Source organism: Telopea speciosissima, chromosome 7, assembly GCF_018873765.1.
Source record: "Telopea speciosissima isolate NSW1024214 ecotype Mountain lineage chromosome 7, Tspe_v1, whole genome shotgun sequence".
Lineage (NCBI taxonomy): Eukaryota > Viridiplantae > Streptophyta > Magnoliopsida > Proteales > Proteaceae > Telopea > Telopea speciosissima.
This window is the reverse complement of record NC_057922.1, coordinates 8,457,167-8,476,220: the sequence shown is the minus strand read 5'-3', so window position 1 is coordinate 8,476,220 and position 19,054 is coordinate 8,457,167. Positions and strand designations below refer to the sequence as shown.

Below are 19,054 nucleotides of genomic sequence, written 5' to 3'. Positions count from 1 at the left end.
AAGGGTTCAATCACCATCTTGACGTCCTAAAAGATCCCTCCCTATCAACGAATGGTCAAACATAACTTCCCCACTATTGTGGGGTAGCCTCTCGGTCATCTGAAAGCTGTGGTCAAAGGATTTCCTTTCACTGTGGTTTAAGGAAAACTCTGTTAAAAAATTTTTAAATTTTTTAAATTTTTTAAATTTTTTAAATTTTTTACATTTATTAGCCTTATCTATAAAAGTTTGTTTTGATTGGGCATTGGAATCATGGAATTGAATTCTAATCTTCTCCAATTCATTAAGCTGTGTAGTGCGACCGTGCTAACTAGAGATGTCGACACTTGGCAATTTAAACATCCGACGGGTTTCTGAATTTATTATTGATATGAGAGTCTGTCAGATTCAGAGGTCGGCACTTGCTGGGCTCCGAACTGAAAGTTAGAGAGAATTCCCGCCCCCCAACCCGGGTCACCCACCTCCTTCCTCCTCACGACTATCGACAGAGCACAGTCACCCCCAACTCCTCCCTTCTCCGCTGCCCATATCGATTTCGGCCAATCCACCTCCTCTCTTCGTCCCAGACCATTGCATTTGCAGGTTCGTTCTTCTCTCTCTCTCTCTCTCTTTGTGTTGTGTGGTTTTGGTTTTGAAGTACAGCTTCGGTACTGTTTTGTTTGTGGATTTTTCTATCTTGCTGGCTAAATAGTAAGGGCTGGTAGTTCATTCTACCGCTAAAGATAAAAAATTAGGGTTTTCTTATGGTGGTAGGAGTGACGTCTGCCATACTAGGCGTGGGATTAGTGTGAAATCAAAAGCTTAGTAGTAAGTAGTAGTAGTCTTTCATTCATTGTTTCCTTGTATGCAGACGCTAGTCCTTATTATTCATGTAGCATAACACCACCTCTATATTTGAAGCAGATATGATTTTAGATCTTTGTTTCGTCTTTCTCTTTATCTCTGTGTCAACTACAACATTTCTCTTTTTGTTAAAGTCTGGTTGATGGATCCTTTCCTTGGCAGTTCATTTATCTAGCTTACTGAATGATACTTTACCATACTTCACCTGAACACCTGTGCCTAAATGTTGATCCTCTTGTAAGTTTTCCCTAGTGGCATAACAAGGTAAATGGAGGAAAAGTGGGCCAAGCAAGGCCTCTGAATAGTTGGTTTTGTTACATTCCACCTGACTACCACGCCCTGTTGCTGTCAGTGCTGGAGTTCCACATTGGTATCCAAGTGGCCTCTCCATATGTGCCCCCTCCATTGCTTGACCAAAATATGATGGTAGCTCTACTACTAATTTCTATGAGCTTAATCAATACGGCAAATGCCCTAAGACTGATCAGTATGCATAAATCTATGACCTTCACTATTAAGGGTTGTGATGTAAGCTAAATAAATAGGCCAAACATAGCACACCAACACAGTTTTCAATCAGCATTTTCCCCTACATCATTGGTCGTAACTTTCAAGAGATAAGCACATGGACATGATTTTTGAGATTCTGATAAGCAATGTTGGAAAACAACCAGAAGATTGCTACTTGGCTATTCATCTTACCAAACTGAATGACAAAGATATAGAGCTTGACGATTGGTGATAACAACAAACATAGGCAATAAGTCAAAAAAGGATGGTTGGTATACTTATTCTGCACTTTAGAGGTTCTAGAGCTGAATTATTCAGAATCGTAGTAGTGTGGTGGGTGGTGGTTGGGGTGAGGTTTAGCATTGTTGCTACTAATCCAAATTAGATGTCTAATGTTTGTTTTGTTTTAATGTGAAAAGAAAGCAAAGCATTGCATCTTCTGTTTTTCTTGAGGAATTGAAGGTACAATGGATCTCACTCCTTTCAAGCTAGATATTGATGAGCTTATAAATGATTTCTCTGAGGTACAATTTTGGTTTCAGTATTTGTTTTTCATTTTTACTCTATTTACGCTCTTTTTTCTTCAGAATATGTAATTTTTTTGGCAGGGACTGAAGGTGTTGGTTCTTGTAGCATGCTTCTGATTGTTTTATACTTATTTAAACTACAGAGTAATTCAACAACCTTGGATGATATGAAGAAGATATGGCTATCTCGGAAGTTCTCCTACATTTTTGAGGCTAAGCCTACTGCAAACCTTGGCTTCTTTATGCAATCACTGTATGCCCATTCAATTGGTATTTTTGTGTCTGACTTTGACATGTTTGTAATCATTATTTTGTAATTAATTTGTTGCATTGGTCATAGTAATTCACATTAGTGACTTGGAGATTGATTTAAATGTCGAAGGCGACTGCCCACTCTTGGGAGAGAAAGGATCCTCTGCTAGTGTCATTTTCCTGCTCATGTTTTGTTAATGCATTCGAAAGACAAGAAAAGGCATTCATGGCTACACTCTTTGTGGAGATCTAATTTCACAATCCTAGTCTTGCTTGATGTCTTTCTATGCCTTTTTGGGGCAGTAGCAAACCACTGGGAGGTGGGGGAGCAACATCCAGGTGGATCTTCCTTCTTGGGACCACTGGTGAATATAGATGTCTTTATTTTTATTCTTGTGAACATGTCACCAAAACCTAGTATATATGCCCTTTCCTTTTAGTGGTGTTTTATTGGGGTGGGGGTGGTTTAAATGCATGCTCTGCAGGATTATATTCTGGGTCTTATGTCAGATGAAAGCTGCCTCTTTCTACTTTGTGTCACAAAAGATCTAGTTTGTGTCATGGTAATTGACTCTCGATGAAATGATTACATAGAGATTGTTGAGTCTTTATAAACCAGAAAAGGGTGTACCCAGTGCACGAGTAATGTAGTCCTAGAATAGGAAATAATCCTACTAGGAGCCAGGTCGAATCAAGCTCTGGTTAAGCCTGCTGTTTAGGGCTGATTAGGGGCAGTTTTAGGGCAAAATTAGGGTTTGGGATGGGAATTTGGGAATGGGGTTTATAGGGTTTCAATGTGCAGGTTTAGAGGATCATTATGATATAAAAATATCTAGATTTGGTTAGGTTTCAAAATTCTGCAGATTTAGGGTTAGGGTTTCGGGTTTGTAAAATTAGGAAAATAGCCAAAACTAGGGTTTACAGTAGGATTCAGGGGCAGGGATTAAGGTCGAGTGTTAGAGGGACTAGGGGGAAGGTTTGGCTGCAGCAGAAAGGTTTTCTGATGGCTGAATAGGTCTGGACTGAAATTAGGGTTTCTTAGGTTTATAGTGATTAATGGGGAGTTAGGGTTTAGAGTGATGGAAAGAGGCAGCAACTGAGATCGAGTATAGGCAGGGGTGTGATGGAGCTTTGGTCTGAATCTGATTGAATTCAGATGGGTGATGAGTATTAAAAATAACCTAGATGATCTAGGGTTTAAGGGAAATCGATAGGGAGGGGGAATGAATGGAAAAACAGAAATTAAAGAGCAAACTTACTACTAGATTCCACTGGCAGCAGCTTGATTGAAGAAGGATGAAGCCACGAAGCCACCTTCGAATGAGAGACCCTCCCAGCCGTCAGCCGTTGCGGCGTAAGGAGTCGCAGGATTCCACCCACCCTTCCACCTTGATGTACCCACAAGGATGCAAACACTCTTGAAGAGCAAGGAGCAGCAGCAGCAGTCGGCCAACAGCAGAAAACAGGGTTTTTTTTCAAATTTCAATTGTGGGGGAGTCTCCCACGATCTCTTATATTTATAATAAGGCCATAGGCCAATTTCTACTACAAATTAAATACCTCTCCTTCACAAAAACTTGGAAGGGAGAGGTTTAAGTCTAATTAATTACTTAAAACTGTGTAATGACTTAACTACCCCTACTAACTTAAAAATAAAAGAATCTAACTTAGAACAATTAACTTAAGTGAAGATTCCATACTAGCCAATAGGATATAAGAACCTATTAACCAATAGGAACACTTTACTTAAATTAGACCCATTGAACCACTTGGATGCAACCAAATTTAAACCGGTTCAATCTAAAAACATAAAAATAACTAAGTATTGGGCTAATCCCGTATGCAACCTAAGTACCCCTAGTTTAGGCTCATTAAAGTGGTCTATTACATAAAAACCCTTGGGAACAAAGGCCCAACATGGATATAACCCAACCCTAGGCCTATTTCTAAAGAAATAAGCCCTATTTGGTGGTCATTCTGCATCAACGAGGCTCCCGCCACTGCGGGGTCTAAGGAGGGTCATAATGTACGCAGCCTTAGCCCCACTTTGTGGAGAGGCTGTTTCCCGACTCAAACCCGCTACCATTAGGTCGCAATAGAGCAACCTTACCATTGCGTTGAGGTCCGCCCTCCTTTATAAACCATATTGATATTGATATTTTCAATGAATGTTTTCTTGGGATTTCAACTATGCTAAACAATTCAAGCCAGTATTCTATCCTCATTGAGGGAATCCAATGGCAATTTACACAATTCAAACCTTGGGTCCCCCCCCCCCCCTTCAACCCGTAAAACATATGTGCTTTATGTTGGTGCTAGAGAACTGTTTATTCATTTTTTGATTTCGTAGGACATATTCAACTTGATGCTGACTGCATATGGTGGGTCAGGGATTAGTATTTAACATTTCTAATTAGTGAATATTCCTAGACTTTAGTGCTGCATCATGATAGTTTTTTAAATCTTGTTTGAGAGGACATAACATATGGAATGTTTTCATCTTAATTTGACTTTTGCTATTTTGCTGGCGGGGTTTTCCATGATGAATTAGATGGGGAGAGCAATGACCAGAATTTCTGGGGATTTGTCTCCTCATTTCATGAAATTTCATATTTGTAGGATCACAAGTGCTTTCAATTCATATTATTTCTCTGTTTCTGTTCTTCCTTTATTCTTATATATCTTTTTTAGACTAGAATTTGTTAGGTATTACTTGCTTTCAGTTTTCTTCTTTTTAACTTTTGCCAGATTTTCTTGGTTGGAGGTATAATGATCTACTGAACCTGCTAGATTTTATAAGGTCAGAAAGATTACATAAGATAGATTCCATTTCTCATTTTTCTGGTAGCTCCATAGTCTAGGAGGTATATTTCTTATTGGCTCTTTTTCTTCTTTTTTTTTTAAATCATTGCTAAATATTGTTCAGGATAAAATTAGATTGTTTAAATGCTACACCATTATTGGCTGTTATTCTGGCCTTCCATTTGCATCTTTAGGATGGCCCTTTTCCATAACTGATTTTCACAATAGCACATGAATTACAATATTTCTGTAGTGCAATAATGAACAGAGGATTTAGTTGCTTGAATTTTTTTATTTGTTTATAATGAATATGCACTTTTATTACTTCAATGTGGACTGACTATCAGTTATATGCAGGCCATATGGTTTCAGAAGATTCTTTATCACGTAGACTAGGGGGGCTCTATTGCCTGTATTGTCTTTATGAGACTCAGCCATTTAAGCCTCCTTTCAAAATATATTTGTCCCTTGGTATGATGCATCTCCTCCTCGTAAAACTAACTGTCCAATGGACCTAGTATTGATATTTATTATCTTTGTTGTTTACAAATTTCCTTTGTTCAATTTATAAACATTTCTATCTACTTGCGCCATAATACCAAATGCTTATGGCTAACTCCCCTACATCTCAATTTCAAAAGATACTTGTGCTAATTCACTATGCATTGAACAACAATTATTACAAACAAAATGATTATGTACATGCTGCAAGATTCTCTCAATTGATGGAAGATAAGAAAAGAGAGATAATGTGCCCTAGAACTAGATGGTGGATTTCAAAGAAAAGTTGGTCGTATTGAGAGATAAATTGACGAAGAGATGATACTTGAAAGAAAATATTAATGCTATATGAAATAATTAATGTGGTTCTAGGTCACCTAATGGTTAGGTTTCAGAAGCAGAAACAAACAGAAACTGGAATTGCAGTGATGTAGATCGAAACATGAAGAAGAAAAAACCAAAACACTGTTCACGTTACTGTTTACGTGAACAGTGTCACAGCCATATTGCCTTGGTGGGAATCCTTCTAGAAGACCCAAGTTGAAGACCAAATCTGCCCCCTATCTTGTCTTATTTAGAAACCAAGTCAGCAGCAAGGAAGGGAGATCAACTACAGCTTCTAGAAGGCTGATTTGTTTCTATTTTTAGTTCCTGGTTTTTTTTTTATAAAGATTTTTAATTCCTAGTCGCCTTATGAATTGTAATTCTAATTGGGAATCCAAGTTAGATTCCAGTTTCTATTTTGTTGGGAATCCTAGTTAGAGTGTAGTTTCTATGCTGTTTGTCTCAGCCATTGGGCTATATAAACATTGTAATCAGCTCTTGAGAGCCACGATTTAATGAATTAAGTCATATTGCTGTTTGCAATGCATTGTCCTGAGAGGCTGAGATAGCCAACCCCGCCTATCCCTATCCCCATTCTTTTATGTTCTCCATCGATTTCTGATCCCTACTCTTAGTTGATTTCCTGTGCACAACTGACATCATCTGATTCCCAGAAGTGCTGCTGAGATCATCTATTGAAGTCTATATTTAAGTCCCCAAGTGCTGCTATCAAACTTGCTCATCTGACAGTCAATTCACACCTGCGGCTGGGCTTTGTTTCTATTTTCCTGCTGCAACTTCAAGCCTGTGGAACTTGAGATCCTACCATTGTTTTCCAGTAATATGTGGAGGACAAACTTCTATCAATATCCCCTCCATTCGATCCCAATTTGGGTTAGATCTGCTAGCTGGTTTGAGTCCTATCCCTTAACCTTCTAATTCTGAACCTAGTTTCTAATTTCATTAGTTTGCAATATCTTAGCAGTTTGTAACCCCTTTGGTCTGAGACTTCCAGGGTATGATCAGCCCTTAGAGGTCTACTTTCGGTTGGTGATTAAACCCCATGTAGTGACCATTATTTAGGGTTTGAATACCTACTGTTTTCCCTGAGTTAAACCTACTGTTTACAGATCTGATTCTGGTTTCTATTATTGACTGTAAGTCTGAACTTCGAACCTGTTGGGTATAATTATTGAGATCCTGCTTAGGGCTAGGTCACTGCGACTTGGTCTTACATCATGCAGTGATGTAGGACTAAACCTAGAAAATTAAGTTTAACTAACAGGAGAGCAGGACTAACCTACGGGAGACTACAATCACACCTAAGCTGTCTAGTTGGGTGAAGGCAGCAGCATACTTGACACAAATACATGTTAGAACACTGATAATAGTAACAATGAACAATAGAAGTCCTAATCTACATACATTCAGCTTTGTAATATTTGATAAGGTGCTTGCTATAGGGGGTGGGAATTAGGCATCACTCAGTCAAATATTAATATGCCGGAGAATTCAAGAATCCTATAACAATAAGGCTAAGTAAACGTAAACATAGTTATAGGCAGCCAACTCGATGATAGAATAACTACAGTTTCAATGTAAAATACTATAACAGAAAATTGATAGGGAATATTAAGGAGAAAAGAAAAGGAATTAGAATTAATTAGAACCAACCAAATTTAGGCTGTGCTTGATGGAATGAGTGAACATGGTTTATGTTGGTAATGCAAATAGCTGGGATCAGGCTTGTTAAGCAACACCATAATGAGCACTCAAGAAACCTCCATTATTTTATGTGGTTTACATGACATCACTAGTAAGATGAACTTTCAATTCATGAATAATTAATGTTTCATGTAATTTTCATTTATCAGATTTCCTTTCCAATGGTATGATTTAAATTTCTGACTCTCCAACCTTGTTTCTAGTCCATTTTCATTGAGATTGAGGGTATATTTCTTGGAAAAGGAGAATGTAAGTTTCATACTATAACATAAAGACATGATAGAGTTTATTTTAATAAAAGTAGAATACACCTATTGGCTTATCAATATAGATAATCATCGAGTGAAATAGGTATCTTGTAACCTGAGTTAAGTTCCTGTTCTCCATCTGAAATGTGCACACATAGACCCTTGCTGACAAAATTTACCTGTGTATTCAATCTTAGTTTTTAACATTTACTGAATTAAAAATTTGTGTTTATAAAGTTTTCATTCCATATGAGATATACACAAATAAATTTGATTAAGAATTTGTTTAAAAAATGATACCCATTTTATTTTAGGCTATTCTATTTTGTTTTTTGAATAATTTGCTTAGTGAATGAAATGACAGCCTGGTAGAAAGATAGCCTATATTCTGACTGACATCATTGTCTTTCTATTTGATTTTCACCTCTCTAATCCCAACAGGACAGCTGAAGAAACTTAAAAGCCTTGTTGTTGATGTGAAGAAGGAGAGCTTAAAAGTAGTACCTGCTTTGGTCAAAAGGATGCTAGAAAAGAACATGTTCCTGTTTGGCTTTGTGGATATAAATGAAGCCTCTGCAACAGATAGGGTTAATGAAATAAATAAACTACAGGATGCCCGGATGCGAATAGCATATAAGAAGTAACTTGTGACACCTATAGTTTCATCTCATCAATTCTTGCTTTACATTTTAGTCGGTTATAAGCTCTTAACTTTCTCATTGCCACTCCTTGGCATGTAGGTTGTTTGCAAATACTCGGATTGATCATTTCCTTCACATGGACTTGGTAAGTAACATGACACTTTATATGAACAACTTTGAAAAGGAAACTTTAGGTACCCCCTCAGCATGGTTGGAAAAGTGCCTGCCACACTATGATATACACAATAGATATATAGAAGGGTTTGGAACCCTTCTTAACTGAACTCATTTTGAATCTCTCTAGTGATGAAAAATTAATTAGATGATCTTTAAGTATCAGATACATTGGCATTTTAGAGTGTTTTCCATATGCTTTTCCTTGGCATAGAAAGAATTTTGATGATAGTGAATTTTCAAATTCCTCATTTGTCAGGGGATGGAACTTAACCTGAAAGTGCTCAACAAAATGTCTACAGAATATTCAAGGGCAAAAGAACTAGCCATCAATGGTAATGCTCCCCACCCATTGCTATTAAATTAAAACAACAGTACATTCACTGATATTATTTTTTATTTTCTGGCTGTATCATTGGTGGTAGATCTTTGGGGTTATAACATGTATACCTATTACCTTTTCATTTCCCCGCTGCTAATTCTCTTTTCTCTTCAATTGTTTGTTGTAAAAGAGGCTGGCAAGTTGCTGGATATCCAAAACATAAAGCATATTGTGGAAAATAACAAACTGATTGGAGATGTTGTGAATAAGATCGCAAAGGACTGGAACGTACAGAAGGAGATGTTCTATCAACAAACTGGACTAAATCACTATCAGAAGGTACAAGAAGAGAACAATGATGTAGATTTTGATCAGGAGCTAGTAGACTTCTTATCTCAATAGTAGATGCATGAATTAATCAACGGTCTCTTCGATTCAGCCTTCTCCAACTGGCAAGGGACCTGACCTCAACTGGGGTCAGATGTAGTAGATTGATTAGCTACCTTGTTTAACCAGAAGCATCTCCTTGTATGAATTGTATATTTTTTTTGTTAACAATTGTCGAGTCCATATGATTCTACTCTCCAAGTGAGATGAGATATATAAATTCTTATCTCCACAGGTGAAAGAATTGCAACTTTGTACATGAAATTATCATCCTGCCCCCATGAAATAAAAAATTGCCTCCATGTTGATGCCTATGCATGTTCTTATTGGCCCCCACGCTGGTGCAGGGGTCACGCGATCATTCAAAGATCTCTTACCCTATATATACCAATGGTTGTAAAGGCCGATATTATTTATGTAGAGGTTGAACCTAACCTGTCTCAAATGCAAAACTGCATATGTCACTAGGTATTGACTTCCATAAACTGTTGTAGCAAACGGTTGTTGTTCTTGTATGCCTCCTAGGTTTGCATATTTGTATTATTTTATCATTCTCAGAAATTCCATTGATACTTTTCATTGTTTCCATAATTTTTACCAAACATATACATATGTCAAACTATATCCAGAAATAGTTCCATTTCCACAGGTACCAAAATAATTGTTGGAAAATGTATTTTATATGGAAGTTTTTAAATACCTCCTTGATTATTTCAAAATTTGTTTTTGGTGTTTTCTCTCCCACAGTGTTTGGCTTTTTTGCTCTCTTGGAAGTTGCCTTCTACATTGGAAGTGGATGAGATGAATGAGATGTTAATATATAAAAATGAGAATTACATGGGTAGAATTTCTTGAAGAGAAGTTTCTCACTTCCCACATGTGCGGGGTTGATCTGGGGTGTTTTTCAGACACATGTACGAGGCCGGGTTGTGGTGAGCTTTTCTTGAATTGACATCCGTCGGGGACAATTCTGGGTCTTACACTCTCTATCTGGCATTGATGCGGCCTTGTTGGCATCGGATGTGCATCGTCTGAAGCGTCATCGGTGCCATCCACTATCAACCAGTGCTGGTTAAAGACTATATTTTCTAATTGACACAAATCTTTACAACATTATTTAACAAAGGAATACTACAATATGTCCCTCAGCCAGTCAGCCTACTCAGGATGCTTGGCCGTGGACTTTACTCCCAATGTTTCTTGAAAGTAGCTCTTTTGTTCAGGATGATATATATTTTGCTAACCCAGAATAACTCCTTATTTTTTTGGTTAAGTATGCTTCCGCGGCAGGTAATCCAAGGTCGTAAATATTTGTAGTTCTCAAAGGACACTGTAAATTCATCTTCTTTTTAATATAAAGGGAAAATTACACTGTCATTTCTTGTATTAAATATAAAGCGACCTTTTGTTTCTAAAATATACAGTCACATCCTCTGAGATTTGGTTAGTTGGTACAGACAGCCCTACTCTGTTATATCATTTTCATTAAATGGTACGGTTGATAATTCATGATTTAAAATGATTAATATACTTCTAACTGCTTAATTTTTTTTTGTAAAATTTTACCCTTGAAATAGACTTAATGGGACCCACCCCATCACCATCCCTCCTTCTCCTCCTTCTTCTTCTTCTTCTTCTTCTCTTCTGCAACCCCACTCGTCCCAGCACCTGCTGCAACCCAACCCACCTGCCCCTACCCCCTGCAACCTAACACCACCACCACCACCCCATCCCACCCCACCCCACCCTACCCTACCCTCCCATCCCTCTCCCTTTGTTCCTTCCTCGTCTACAACTCTCCGGCCCTCTCAAATTCAGAGTTTCTCGTCTTTAACGAATCAGAGACTCTCTCTAACTGAGTCCCCTCTTCCCGTAGCAGAAATTCCTAACGGAGACGTGAAGGGTCTGCTGGTTTGATGTACTCTGCGATTTCACAAATTTTATTTGATCAAGAAGATTTGCCCTAAAAAGGAAAGGGAAAATTGAAAAAGTTTGTTGTCTCTTCTGGTTTAGTGAGGTAAGAAATGCAGACGGCGACACAGCTCTTATCCAGATTCATCATCCCTATTCTTCAAGACCCATCTCTAAGGTCCATCTCAAATGCTAAAATCCAACCTTCCGGATTGTCCTCAGATTTATCTCTCGTACCCTGTCAAAAGGTTTTTTTTCAGAACCAACAGCACCAACAGATCTGAGACAGTCCTTGCACTTTTTGACACCTACGAAATGCCCAAACCCCAAATCTCAAAGCTCATTACCATGTACCCATCATTGCTCTTTGTTGATCCTGACAATACCTTACAACCCAAATTAAATTTTTTCTCTAACATGGGGATTTCAGGCCCTAATCTTGCAAATATCCTCTGCAGGGACCCGAGCATTTTGGATTGCAGCTTGGAAGACCATGTCATCCCTTTGGTCAACTTCCTTAGATCGACCAGATTTGCATTTCTTACTAACGTACGCCGTGTCGCCGTCTGCCAAAAACCCCGACCAGTCAGAGGCTCTCTCTGACTGAGTCCCCTCTTCCCGTAACAGAAATTCCTCCCTTGCAGATCACCGGAGAAGACAGTGGAATTTCTGGAGAAGAAAGAGGGTTTTGTACATAAGGGTAAAAGGGTAAAGTTGAAATTTCCCATTAAGTATTAACAGGATATTAGAAAAAGGTAAAATTGATATTTAAAATGTATTATTTAATATCATCCACTCAGGGGTGTGGTTGTATAATTTAAAAACATAGGAGATGACTCTGTATTTAATACAAACTTCAGGGGGTAACAGTATAATTTATCTTAATATAAATTTTCTTTTCATAAAAAAAAAAAAATTACTAAACGTAAAAACCAACATTTGGATCTTTGCTCCAATAGCATAAACCAACTAACTCGTCGCAAATCTTAACCGAACAACAAACACTAACTCATAACAAATAAATTTAAGGTGAAATACAAAGAAGAGAAATAACAAAACAAGAAAATTTATTTTAATACATAAAGTCATAATCTAATCTCTCTGGCCATTGACCACAAATAATAAGGATAAGAAATGAGTTTCTCTCTGCACATGGAGAACGCCTTTCGTGAAAGCCTTTAATTGTAGTTAAAAACAGATGTTTAGTAGTAGGGACACAGTGAGGAGACGAAGTGGAAGGGATGTGGAGAGCTGTGGATTCTCATTAAATCACAAAATCGAATTCAATTCAAATGGGTTGGTGGTCTTCTCGTAGCCCTACTCTTCCGTTACGTCTGCTTCTTTCATATCTTTCTTCTTCTTGTTCTTCTAAAGTTACACAATCACATCCGCGAGCGAGTACTATTGAATTATTCAAGAATTCTGCAGAAGATGATGATGGATGCAAGTCAAGTAGCACAGGCAACTCCATCAGTGTTGAGGAAGCGTTCCGCCGATACCATCTATTGGTTCATTCACAACCCTTTCCAAAATTTTTTGCTTCAATCAACTATTTGGGACACTTGCGACCTACAAACACTATTTTACTGTAATTTCTCTGAGTAGACACATGAATTCCTTGCAAATACAGACCGATATCGCTACGCTAAGCATCTTACTCAACTGTTTTGTGGGTTGAAAAGGCCAGATTTGGGATTCTCTGTTTTGGAGGTTATCATGAAACGTGGTTTTGATCCAAATATTGTCACATTGACTACCCTACTTAAGGGACTTTGCATGGTGGATAAAATTGCAGAGGCCAAAGAGTTGTTCTACAGGATACTCGAAGAAGGGTACCCTTGTAATGAAATCACGTATGAAACCATAATCAATGGGCTCTGCAAGACGGGAAACACTTGTGAGGCTCTTGAATGCTTAAGGAGATGGAACTCAAGGGTAAATGTAAGCCTAATGTGACCATATATAGTGCAATCATTGATGGCCTTTGCAAAGAAGGAATGATAAATGAGGCCCTGAAGCCTAATGTTGTCACTTTCAATTCTTTGATTCATGGCCTATCCAATTCTTGCCAATGGGAAGAAGCCACTGGATTGCTAAATAAAATGTTCGGACTAGGAGTCTCCCCTAATGTCGTGACTTTCAGCATTCTGATAGATGGTCTTTGCAAAGATGGAAAGACTGTTGAAGCATACAAGTTGTTTGAATTGATGTTTCAAAGAGGACAAAAACCTGATGTTATAACTTTCAGCTCTTTGATTTGTGGCCTGTGCAATTCTGGCCAATGGGAAGATGTCACTGGATTGCTAAATAAAATGTTGGGACTAGGACTCTCTCCTAATGCCGTGACTTTCAACATTCTGATAGATAGTCTTTGCAAAGAAGGAAGGACCGTTGAAGCATACAAGTTGTTTGAATTGATGTTTCAAAGAGGACTGAAACCTGATGTTGTCACTTTCAGCTCTTTGATTCATGGCCTATGCAATTCTGGCCAATGGGAAGATGTTACTGGATTGCTAAATAAAATGTTGGGACTTGGAGTCTCTCCCAATGTCATGACTTTCAACATTCTGATAGATGGTCTTTGCAAAGACGGAAGGACTGTTGAAGCACACAAGTTGTTTGAATTGATACTTCAAAGAGGACTAAAGCCTGATGTTGTCACTTTCAACTCTTTGATTCATGGCCTATGCAATTCTGGCCAATCAGAAGAAGCCACTAGATTGCTAAACAAAATATTAGGACTAGGAATCTCTCCTGATATTGTGACCTTAAGTATTTTGGTTTTTGGCGTGGGAAATTCTGGCCCATGGAAAGAAATCACTAAAATGTTGAATGAATTGTTGGATTAAGGAATCTCACATGATGTACTTACCTTCACTATGTTGGTGGATTCTTTTTACAAATAACAAATGATGATATACTTTCATGAGCTGTTAGATCTTTTGGTTGAAAGAGGCATTGAACCTAAATACTTTATGCATATGATGCTTTGGTAATTGGACTCTGTGTATTAGGTCAAATCGTTGAGACCATAGAAGTCTTTGCCAACATGCAGAACCAAGGCCATGAGCCAGATGTTATTACGTACACTGCATTGATTAGTGGTTTCGGAAAGAGTAGGAGGATTGATGAAGCTATATTTCCTTTTAGGGAGATGCGTTGCAAGCAATTGATGCCTAACAATATTACTTACAGCACTCCTATAGGTGGAGTGTGCAGGTGGGCTGAGCTGGGTTTGCACAAAAGCTCTTCAATGAAATGCAGGTTTAAGGACAAAAGCCTGATCTCTGCACCTAATCTATTTTGATCAGTGAGCTATGCATAGACAAGTACGTTGATGAAGCAATGAAGTTATTTGAAGAAGCAGAATGCGATAGACTTGTTCTAGCTATTTCAATTTTCATCAATCCTTCTTGACGGATGTTGTAGAGTGCAAAGACTAAAAGATGCAATAGAACTTTTTAATGCTATCATTGGTAAGAGAGCTGGAACCTGATGTTAAAGCATACAATATAATCATTGATAGCCTTTGTAAGGAGCATTTGTTGGGTGAAGCTCAAGACTTTTTCTTGTAAATGAAAGGAAATGGTTGTCATCCAGATGGTGTCACCTACAATATTATGGTTGAAGGACTACTAAAAAGCAATGAGATACTTACGGTAATCCAACTTAATGAAATTGCTGAAGACAGATTTTTGGCAGATTCAAAAATTGCATCTATGATAAGTGATTTGATTGCGGTGTGTGGGAAAGATCATGAATGCTATGAAATGTGATGAGGACATCACACCAACTGATCATTGATTCAGAGTTTACCAGAGGAGGCGTCGCAGATTTCAGCTATCCACTGCTTCTATGTGGAGTGAATCGATTGATGATGAGTTCCAGGACTAACATAATGCTAGAGTACAGCCGGTGGACCCCACATGCAGTGGCATATGTCCTGCGCATGTTATTTATTGGTTTTAGTTTTAGCTTATTTTTTATTTTATTAGTTCTAGTTTTAGCTTATTTTGAGTACTTTCTAATTTTGTGTTCTTTCCTTTTTGGTTGTAAGTTTCTACATTTCAACTTTTTATTTTTTAGAAGCCTGGCTAATCTATATAAAGGGGCCATCAGTTGTAATATTCAACAGCTTTAATCAATGAAGTTGCAATTTGCTTGCTTGAGATCTGAGAGAGATCTTTGTTTCAAAAGCTGAGATAGCTATGGGTGAGAGGCCCAAGGCTGAGATAGCCATCTATCCCCAACCCCCTCCTTCTATCCTTTTATCCCTTCTTTCCCCTTCTCTATTTTTCTGTTTTATTCTTATTTTCTATTATATTGTGCTTTGTGTTAATCTTCATCTAAGATACAATCTAAGCTTCAATTTTGCTGCTGGTTAGAAGATCTATTATCTGGAAAATACTACTGATTTGTTCATCATTCAACTAGAGATCATTGTTGTTGGAACGTACTGTTGGCCTATCATTGATCCTACTGTAGAGTGGTTCTTAGTTGAACTTCTTCTACATTAGTAGATGCTTGTCTAGCCATGTCTGCGTAATGTGCATGAAGATGGGGAATCTCTTAATCATTTTTTTTGTCTAATATATTAGAAAGTTCTGCATCCACTTTCTAATGCTGTTCCAGTTGGTTACCCTTAAGGTAGTATATTCCTATCTGATATTGTCCTATCTTGCCATTTGCTGGGGCATTTGTTAGAAGGGGAATGAAAATGCTTTCTTTTCTTCTATTGATTCTGTAGTGATCAGTCCACCATCTTTTCAGGGACTGGACGGTTGTCGTCAACACAACACCCCTGAGATACAGGTCTAGTCCCCCCTTGGGTGGGTATCTCAAGCTTAACTTTGATGGATGCTTTGCAGGAACTGAAGCCTGTTGTCATGTGTGGGAGGATCAATCAGAGATGACGTTGGCAATTTCATCGGATACTAATCTGGATCAACTTGAGAGGGTAATTATGTTTGAAAAAAACTTATTGCTCCATGCACAAGGCTGAATTTTGCACTATTTAAGGGGTTTAGAATTGTAGTATCAAAGATGATTTAGCTACAAGCATTAGTTGATTTCGGAGACACTTTGATTGGCCTTATGGCTACAAGAATTAGTTTGTTTTGGAGACACTTTGATTGGCCTTAGAAATTTTCGTATCATATGAACAGATGCTGGTGTGGACAACAGGTCCATCAAATTTGGGGCCCACCTGAGCTGCCATGTGCGAATAATCCTGGGTGTGATGGAAAACCTTGTGGAAGCAAGCATGATAGAACTCCACCCCCCCATCCCCCTCTTCTTCTCTTTTTGGGTTAGCTTTGATCAGGTGGAAGTGGAATCTTTTTGTGCATTGCTTGAGACCACCTCAAAATCTTATACTCGCAATGCAACAATAGTGAGCCTTAATCATCTTAACCCTCATTCTTTACCTTCAACCAATAGCCTATATGCAATGTCCCATCAACCATCTGTTATGTCTTTTAGCTGCAAATTGAATAGGCTAGCCCTAATCTGCGTATCAGTTCCTTGTTACCTTTCAAACCATAGAATCCCTATTTTTCCAATGATCTTATTATTACCAATTCCTTTAAACCCTTACCGTGAATCAAGAAGTTTGAACTTTTTTTTCTTAAAATTCAGATATTAATTATCAATCTCTAGTTCTCAATTAAGATTTCCGATTCAGGTAGATATTTTAACTGCATTTCCTTTGATAGGTCCTGCATCACTGCATGGCAGATTGGATAACATGGTGTAGTTAAGGCTTTAGAGGAATGCGGATGAAAAGAATGTGGATCAAGGTAGTGAGAAAAACAACCTACTGACTTGACTGAACAAATGTTTTAGCCAAAGATAATGTGGGAAAACAACCTACTGGCAATTAAATTTGTGTTTTTAAAGTTTACTCATTCCATATGAGATGTACACAAATAATTTTTATTAAGAGTTTGATTAAGAAATTATTCTATTTTTGGCTATTCTATTTTGTTTTTTGAATAATTTGCTTAGTTAATGAAACGACAGCCTGGTAGAAAGATAGCCTATATTCTGACTGAAAATTTTTCACCTCTCTAATCCCAACAGGAGAGTTGAAGAAACTTAAAGGCCCTGTTGATGTGAAGAAGGAGAGCTTAAAAGTAGTACCTGCTTTGGTCAAAAGGATGCTAGAAAAGAACATGTTCCTATTTGGCTTTGTGGACATAAATGAAGCCTCTGCAACAGATAATGCTAGAAAAGAACATGTTCCTATTTGGCTTCGTGGACATAAATGAAGCCTCTGCAACAGATAGAGTTAATGAGATAAATAAACTACAGAATGCCCAGATGCGAATAGCATATGAGAAGTAACTTGTGACACCTAGGTTCATCTCTTCAATTCTTGCTTTATGCTTTAGTCAGTTATAAGCTCTTAACTTTCTCATTGCCACTCCCTGGCATGTAGGTTGTTTGCAAATACTCGGATTGATCATTTCCTTCACATGGACTTGGTAAGTAACATGACACTTTATATGGACAACTTTGAAAAAGAAACTTTAGTTACACCCCCCCCCCACAGCATGGTTGGAAAAGTGCCTACCACATTATGATATACACAATGGAAATAGAAAGGTTTCGAACCCTTCTTAACTGAACTCACTTTCAATCTCTCTAGCGATGAAAAATTAATTAGATGATCTTTAAGTATCAGACACATTGGCATTTTAGAGTGTTTACCATATGCTTTTCTTTGGCATAGTAAGGAACTTTGATGACTGTGATGATAAATCAAGTGGTCCATTTTTGGCATGCTATTGTCTTTGTTGTTCTTATGATGAAATTCAAATTTTGCCATGCTGTCATCTATCTTTGACATGCCAGTAAAATGTACTTAAAATTTACAGCACTTTCTAGGTTTCCTCTCAAGATATTTCCTCACAAGAGTTTGTGTTTATCTGCATGGCATAGTCCTTACATTATAGCATGTGTACCTGAGTTTTCAAATTCGTCATTTGTCAGGGGATGGAACTTGACCTGAAAGTGCTCAACAAAATGTCAACAGAATATGCAGGGGCAAAAAATAACACCATCAAATTCACTAAGATTATTTATGATTATCTGGTTGTTGTATCATTTGTGGTAGATCTTTGAGGTTATAACATGTATACCTACCTATGTGTATTACTTGGGCAAGGCTACAACTTTTTCATCTCCCCCCACTAGTTCTCTTTTCTCTTTAATGGTTTGTTGTAGAAGAGGATCGCAAGCTGGTGGAAAATAACAAACTGATTGGAGATGTGGTGGATAATATCGCAAAGGACTGGAACGTACAGAAGGAGATGTTTTATCAAGAAACTGGACTTAAGCACCTTCAGAAGATGTAGACTTTGATCAGGAGCTGGTAGACTTCTTATCTCAACAGTAGATATGTGAATTAATCAATGGTCTCTGTGATTCAGCCTTCTCCAACTAGTAAGGGACCTGAGCTCAACTGGGGTCTGATGTAGTAGATTGATTAAAGTTGTGTTATGGTCCGAATTTCTTAGGGTTAGGTTAAGATTAAAGTGGTTTAGATTAAAGTTTGTGTTGTGGTCCGAATTTGATCCAAATCCAAACCTTCCCATTGATCTTGGGATAGACATACAAATAATACCACCCATAGCTTTTATTCCTAAGGCTCTTGAAACAGTAGAATTGGTGTTAATGCACTGCCCAAACATCTCGTCAAACTAGCTTGGTACCGTTTTTTATACCTATTATATTTGAGGGATGGGTTGTTAGGAACAAAAAGATATCATCGGCAAAAAGGAGATGGATAATTTTAAAATCATCGGCAAATCATCACAGGAGTCCCCTACTAGGTGTGATGTAATCAAAGGCTGACCCATTAACCTTCAATTTAAAAGGATTGAA

General features: G+C 37.8%; 3 protein-coding genes and 1 long non-coding RNA gene across 5 annotated transcripts; all 4 read left to right on the top strand.

Moving 5' to 3' along the window:
• Positions 1–1,750: 1,750 nt before the first annotated feature.
• Positions 1,751–9,329, top strand: LOC122667426. 2 transcript variants are annotated; one of them, XM_043863692.1, is made up of 7 exons: positions 1,751–1,877; positions 2,024–2,150; positions 5,292–5,405; positions 8,174–8,372; positions 8,473–8,518; positions 8,807–8,882; positions 9,057–9,329. In XM_043863692.1, exons 1-7 carry the CDS (start codon positions 1,821–1,823, stop codon positions 9,269–9,271), a joined length of 834 nt encoding a protein of 277 aa, XP_043719627.1. In that variant the 5' UTR covers positions 1,751–1,820; the 3' UTR covers positions 9,272–9,329. The 2 variants fall into 2 exon arrangements, with proteins under 2 accessions (XP_043719627.1, XP_043719628.1); XM_043863693.1 differs by having other exon boundaries at positions 9,060–9,327.
• A 3,130-nt stretch (positions 9,330–12,459) lies between these two features.
• LOC122668171 (pentatricopeptide repeat-containing protein At1g12775, mitochondrial-like) lies at positions 12,460–14,172 on the top strand. Its single transcript, XM_043864767.1, has 3 exons — positions 12,460–12,675; positions 12,773–13,119; positions 13,170–14,172. The coding sequence occupies exons 1-3, from the start codon at positions 12,460–12,462 to the stop codon at positions 14,014–14,016; spliced, it is 1,410 nt and encodes a 469-aa protein (XP_043720702.1). The 3' UTR covers positions 14,017–14,172.
• A 44-nt stretch (positions 14,173–14,216) lies between these two features.
• LOC122668170 (pentatricopeptide repeat-containing protein At1g63400-like) lies at positions 14,217–14,943 on the top strand. Its single transcript, XM_043864766.1, has 2 exons — positions 14,217–14,400; positions 14,768–14,943. Exons 1-2 carry the CDS (start codon positions 14,217–14,219, stop codon positions 14,941–14,943), a joined length of 360 nt encoding a protein of 119 aa, XP_043720701.1.
• A 2,455-nt stretch (positions 14,944–17,398) lies between these two features.
• On the top strand, positions 17,399–18,215 carry LOC122667427. Its single transcript, XR_006333795.1, has 3 exons — positions 17,399–17,508; positions 17,607–17,652; positions 18,161–18,215. It is a non-coding gene; the product is annotated as an uncharacterized LOC122667427 (long non-coding RNA).
• The last annotated feature ends 839 nt before the right edge of the window (positions 18,216–19,054 follow it).

Coding starts and splice junctions, on each gene's coding strand:
- LOC122668170 (XM_043864766.1), top strand. CDS start 14,217: ATGCAGAACCAAGGCCATGAGCCAGATGTTATTACGTACACTGCATTG. Junction 14,401..14,767: donor GTGCAGGTGGGCTGAGCTGG/GTTTGCACAAAA, acceptor GTTGTCATCCAG/ATGGTGTCACCTACAATATT.
- LOC122667426 (XM_043863692.1), top strand. CDS start 1,821: ATGGATCTCACTCCTTTCAAGCTAGATATTGATGAGCTTATAAATGAT. Junction 5,406..8,173: donor CAAAATATATTTGTCCCTTG/GTATGATGCATC, acceptor TAATCCCAACAG/GACAGCTGAAGAAACTTAAA. Junction 8,883..9,056: donor AAAAGAACTAGCCATCAATG/GTAATGCTCCCC, acceptor TGTTTGTTGTAA/AAGAGGCTGGCAAGTTGCTG.
- LOC122668171 (XM_043864767.1), top strand. CDS start 12,460: ATGGGTTGGTGGTCTTCTCGTAGCCCTACTCTTCCGTTACGTCTGCTT. Junction 12,676..12,772: donor TCCGCCGATACCATCTATTG/GTTCATTCACAA, acceptor TTCTCTGAGTAG/ACACATGAATTCCTTGCAAA. Junction 13,120..13,169: donor AGGGTAAATGTAAGCCTAAT/GTGACCATATAT, acceptor AGAAGGAATGAT/AAATGAGGCCCTGAAGCCTA.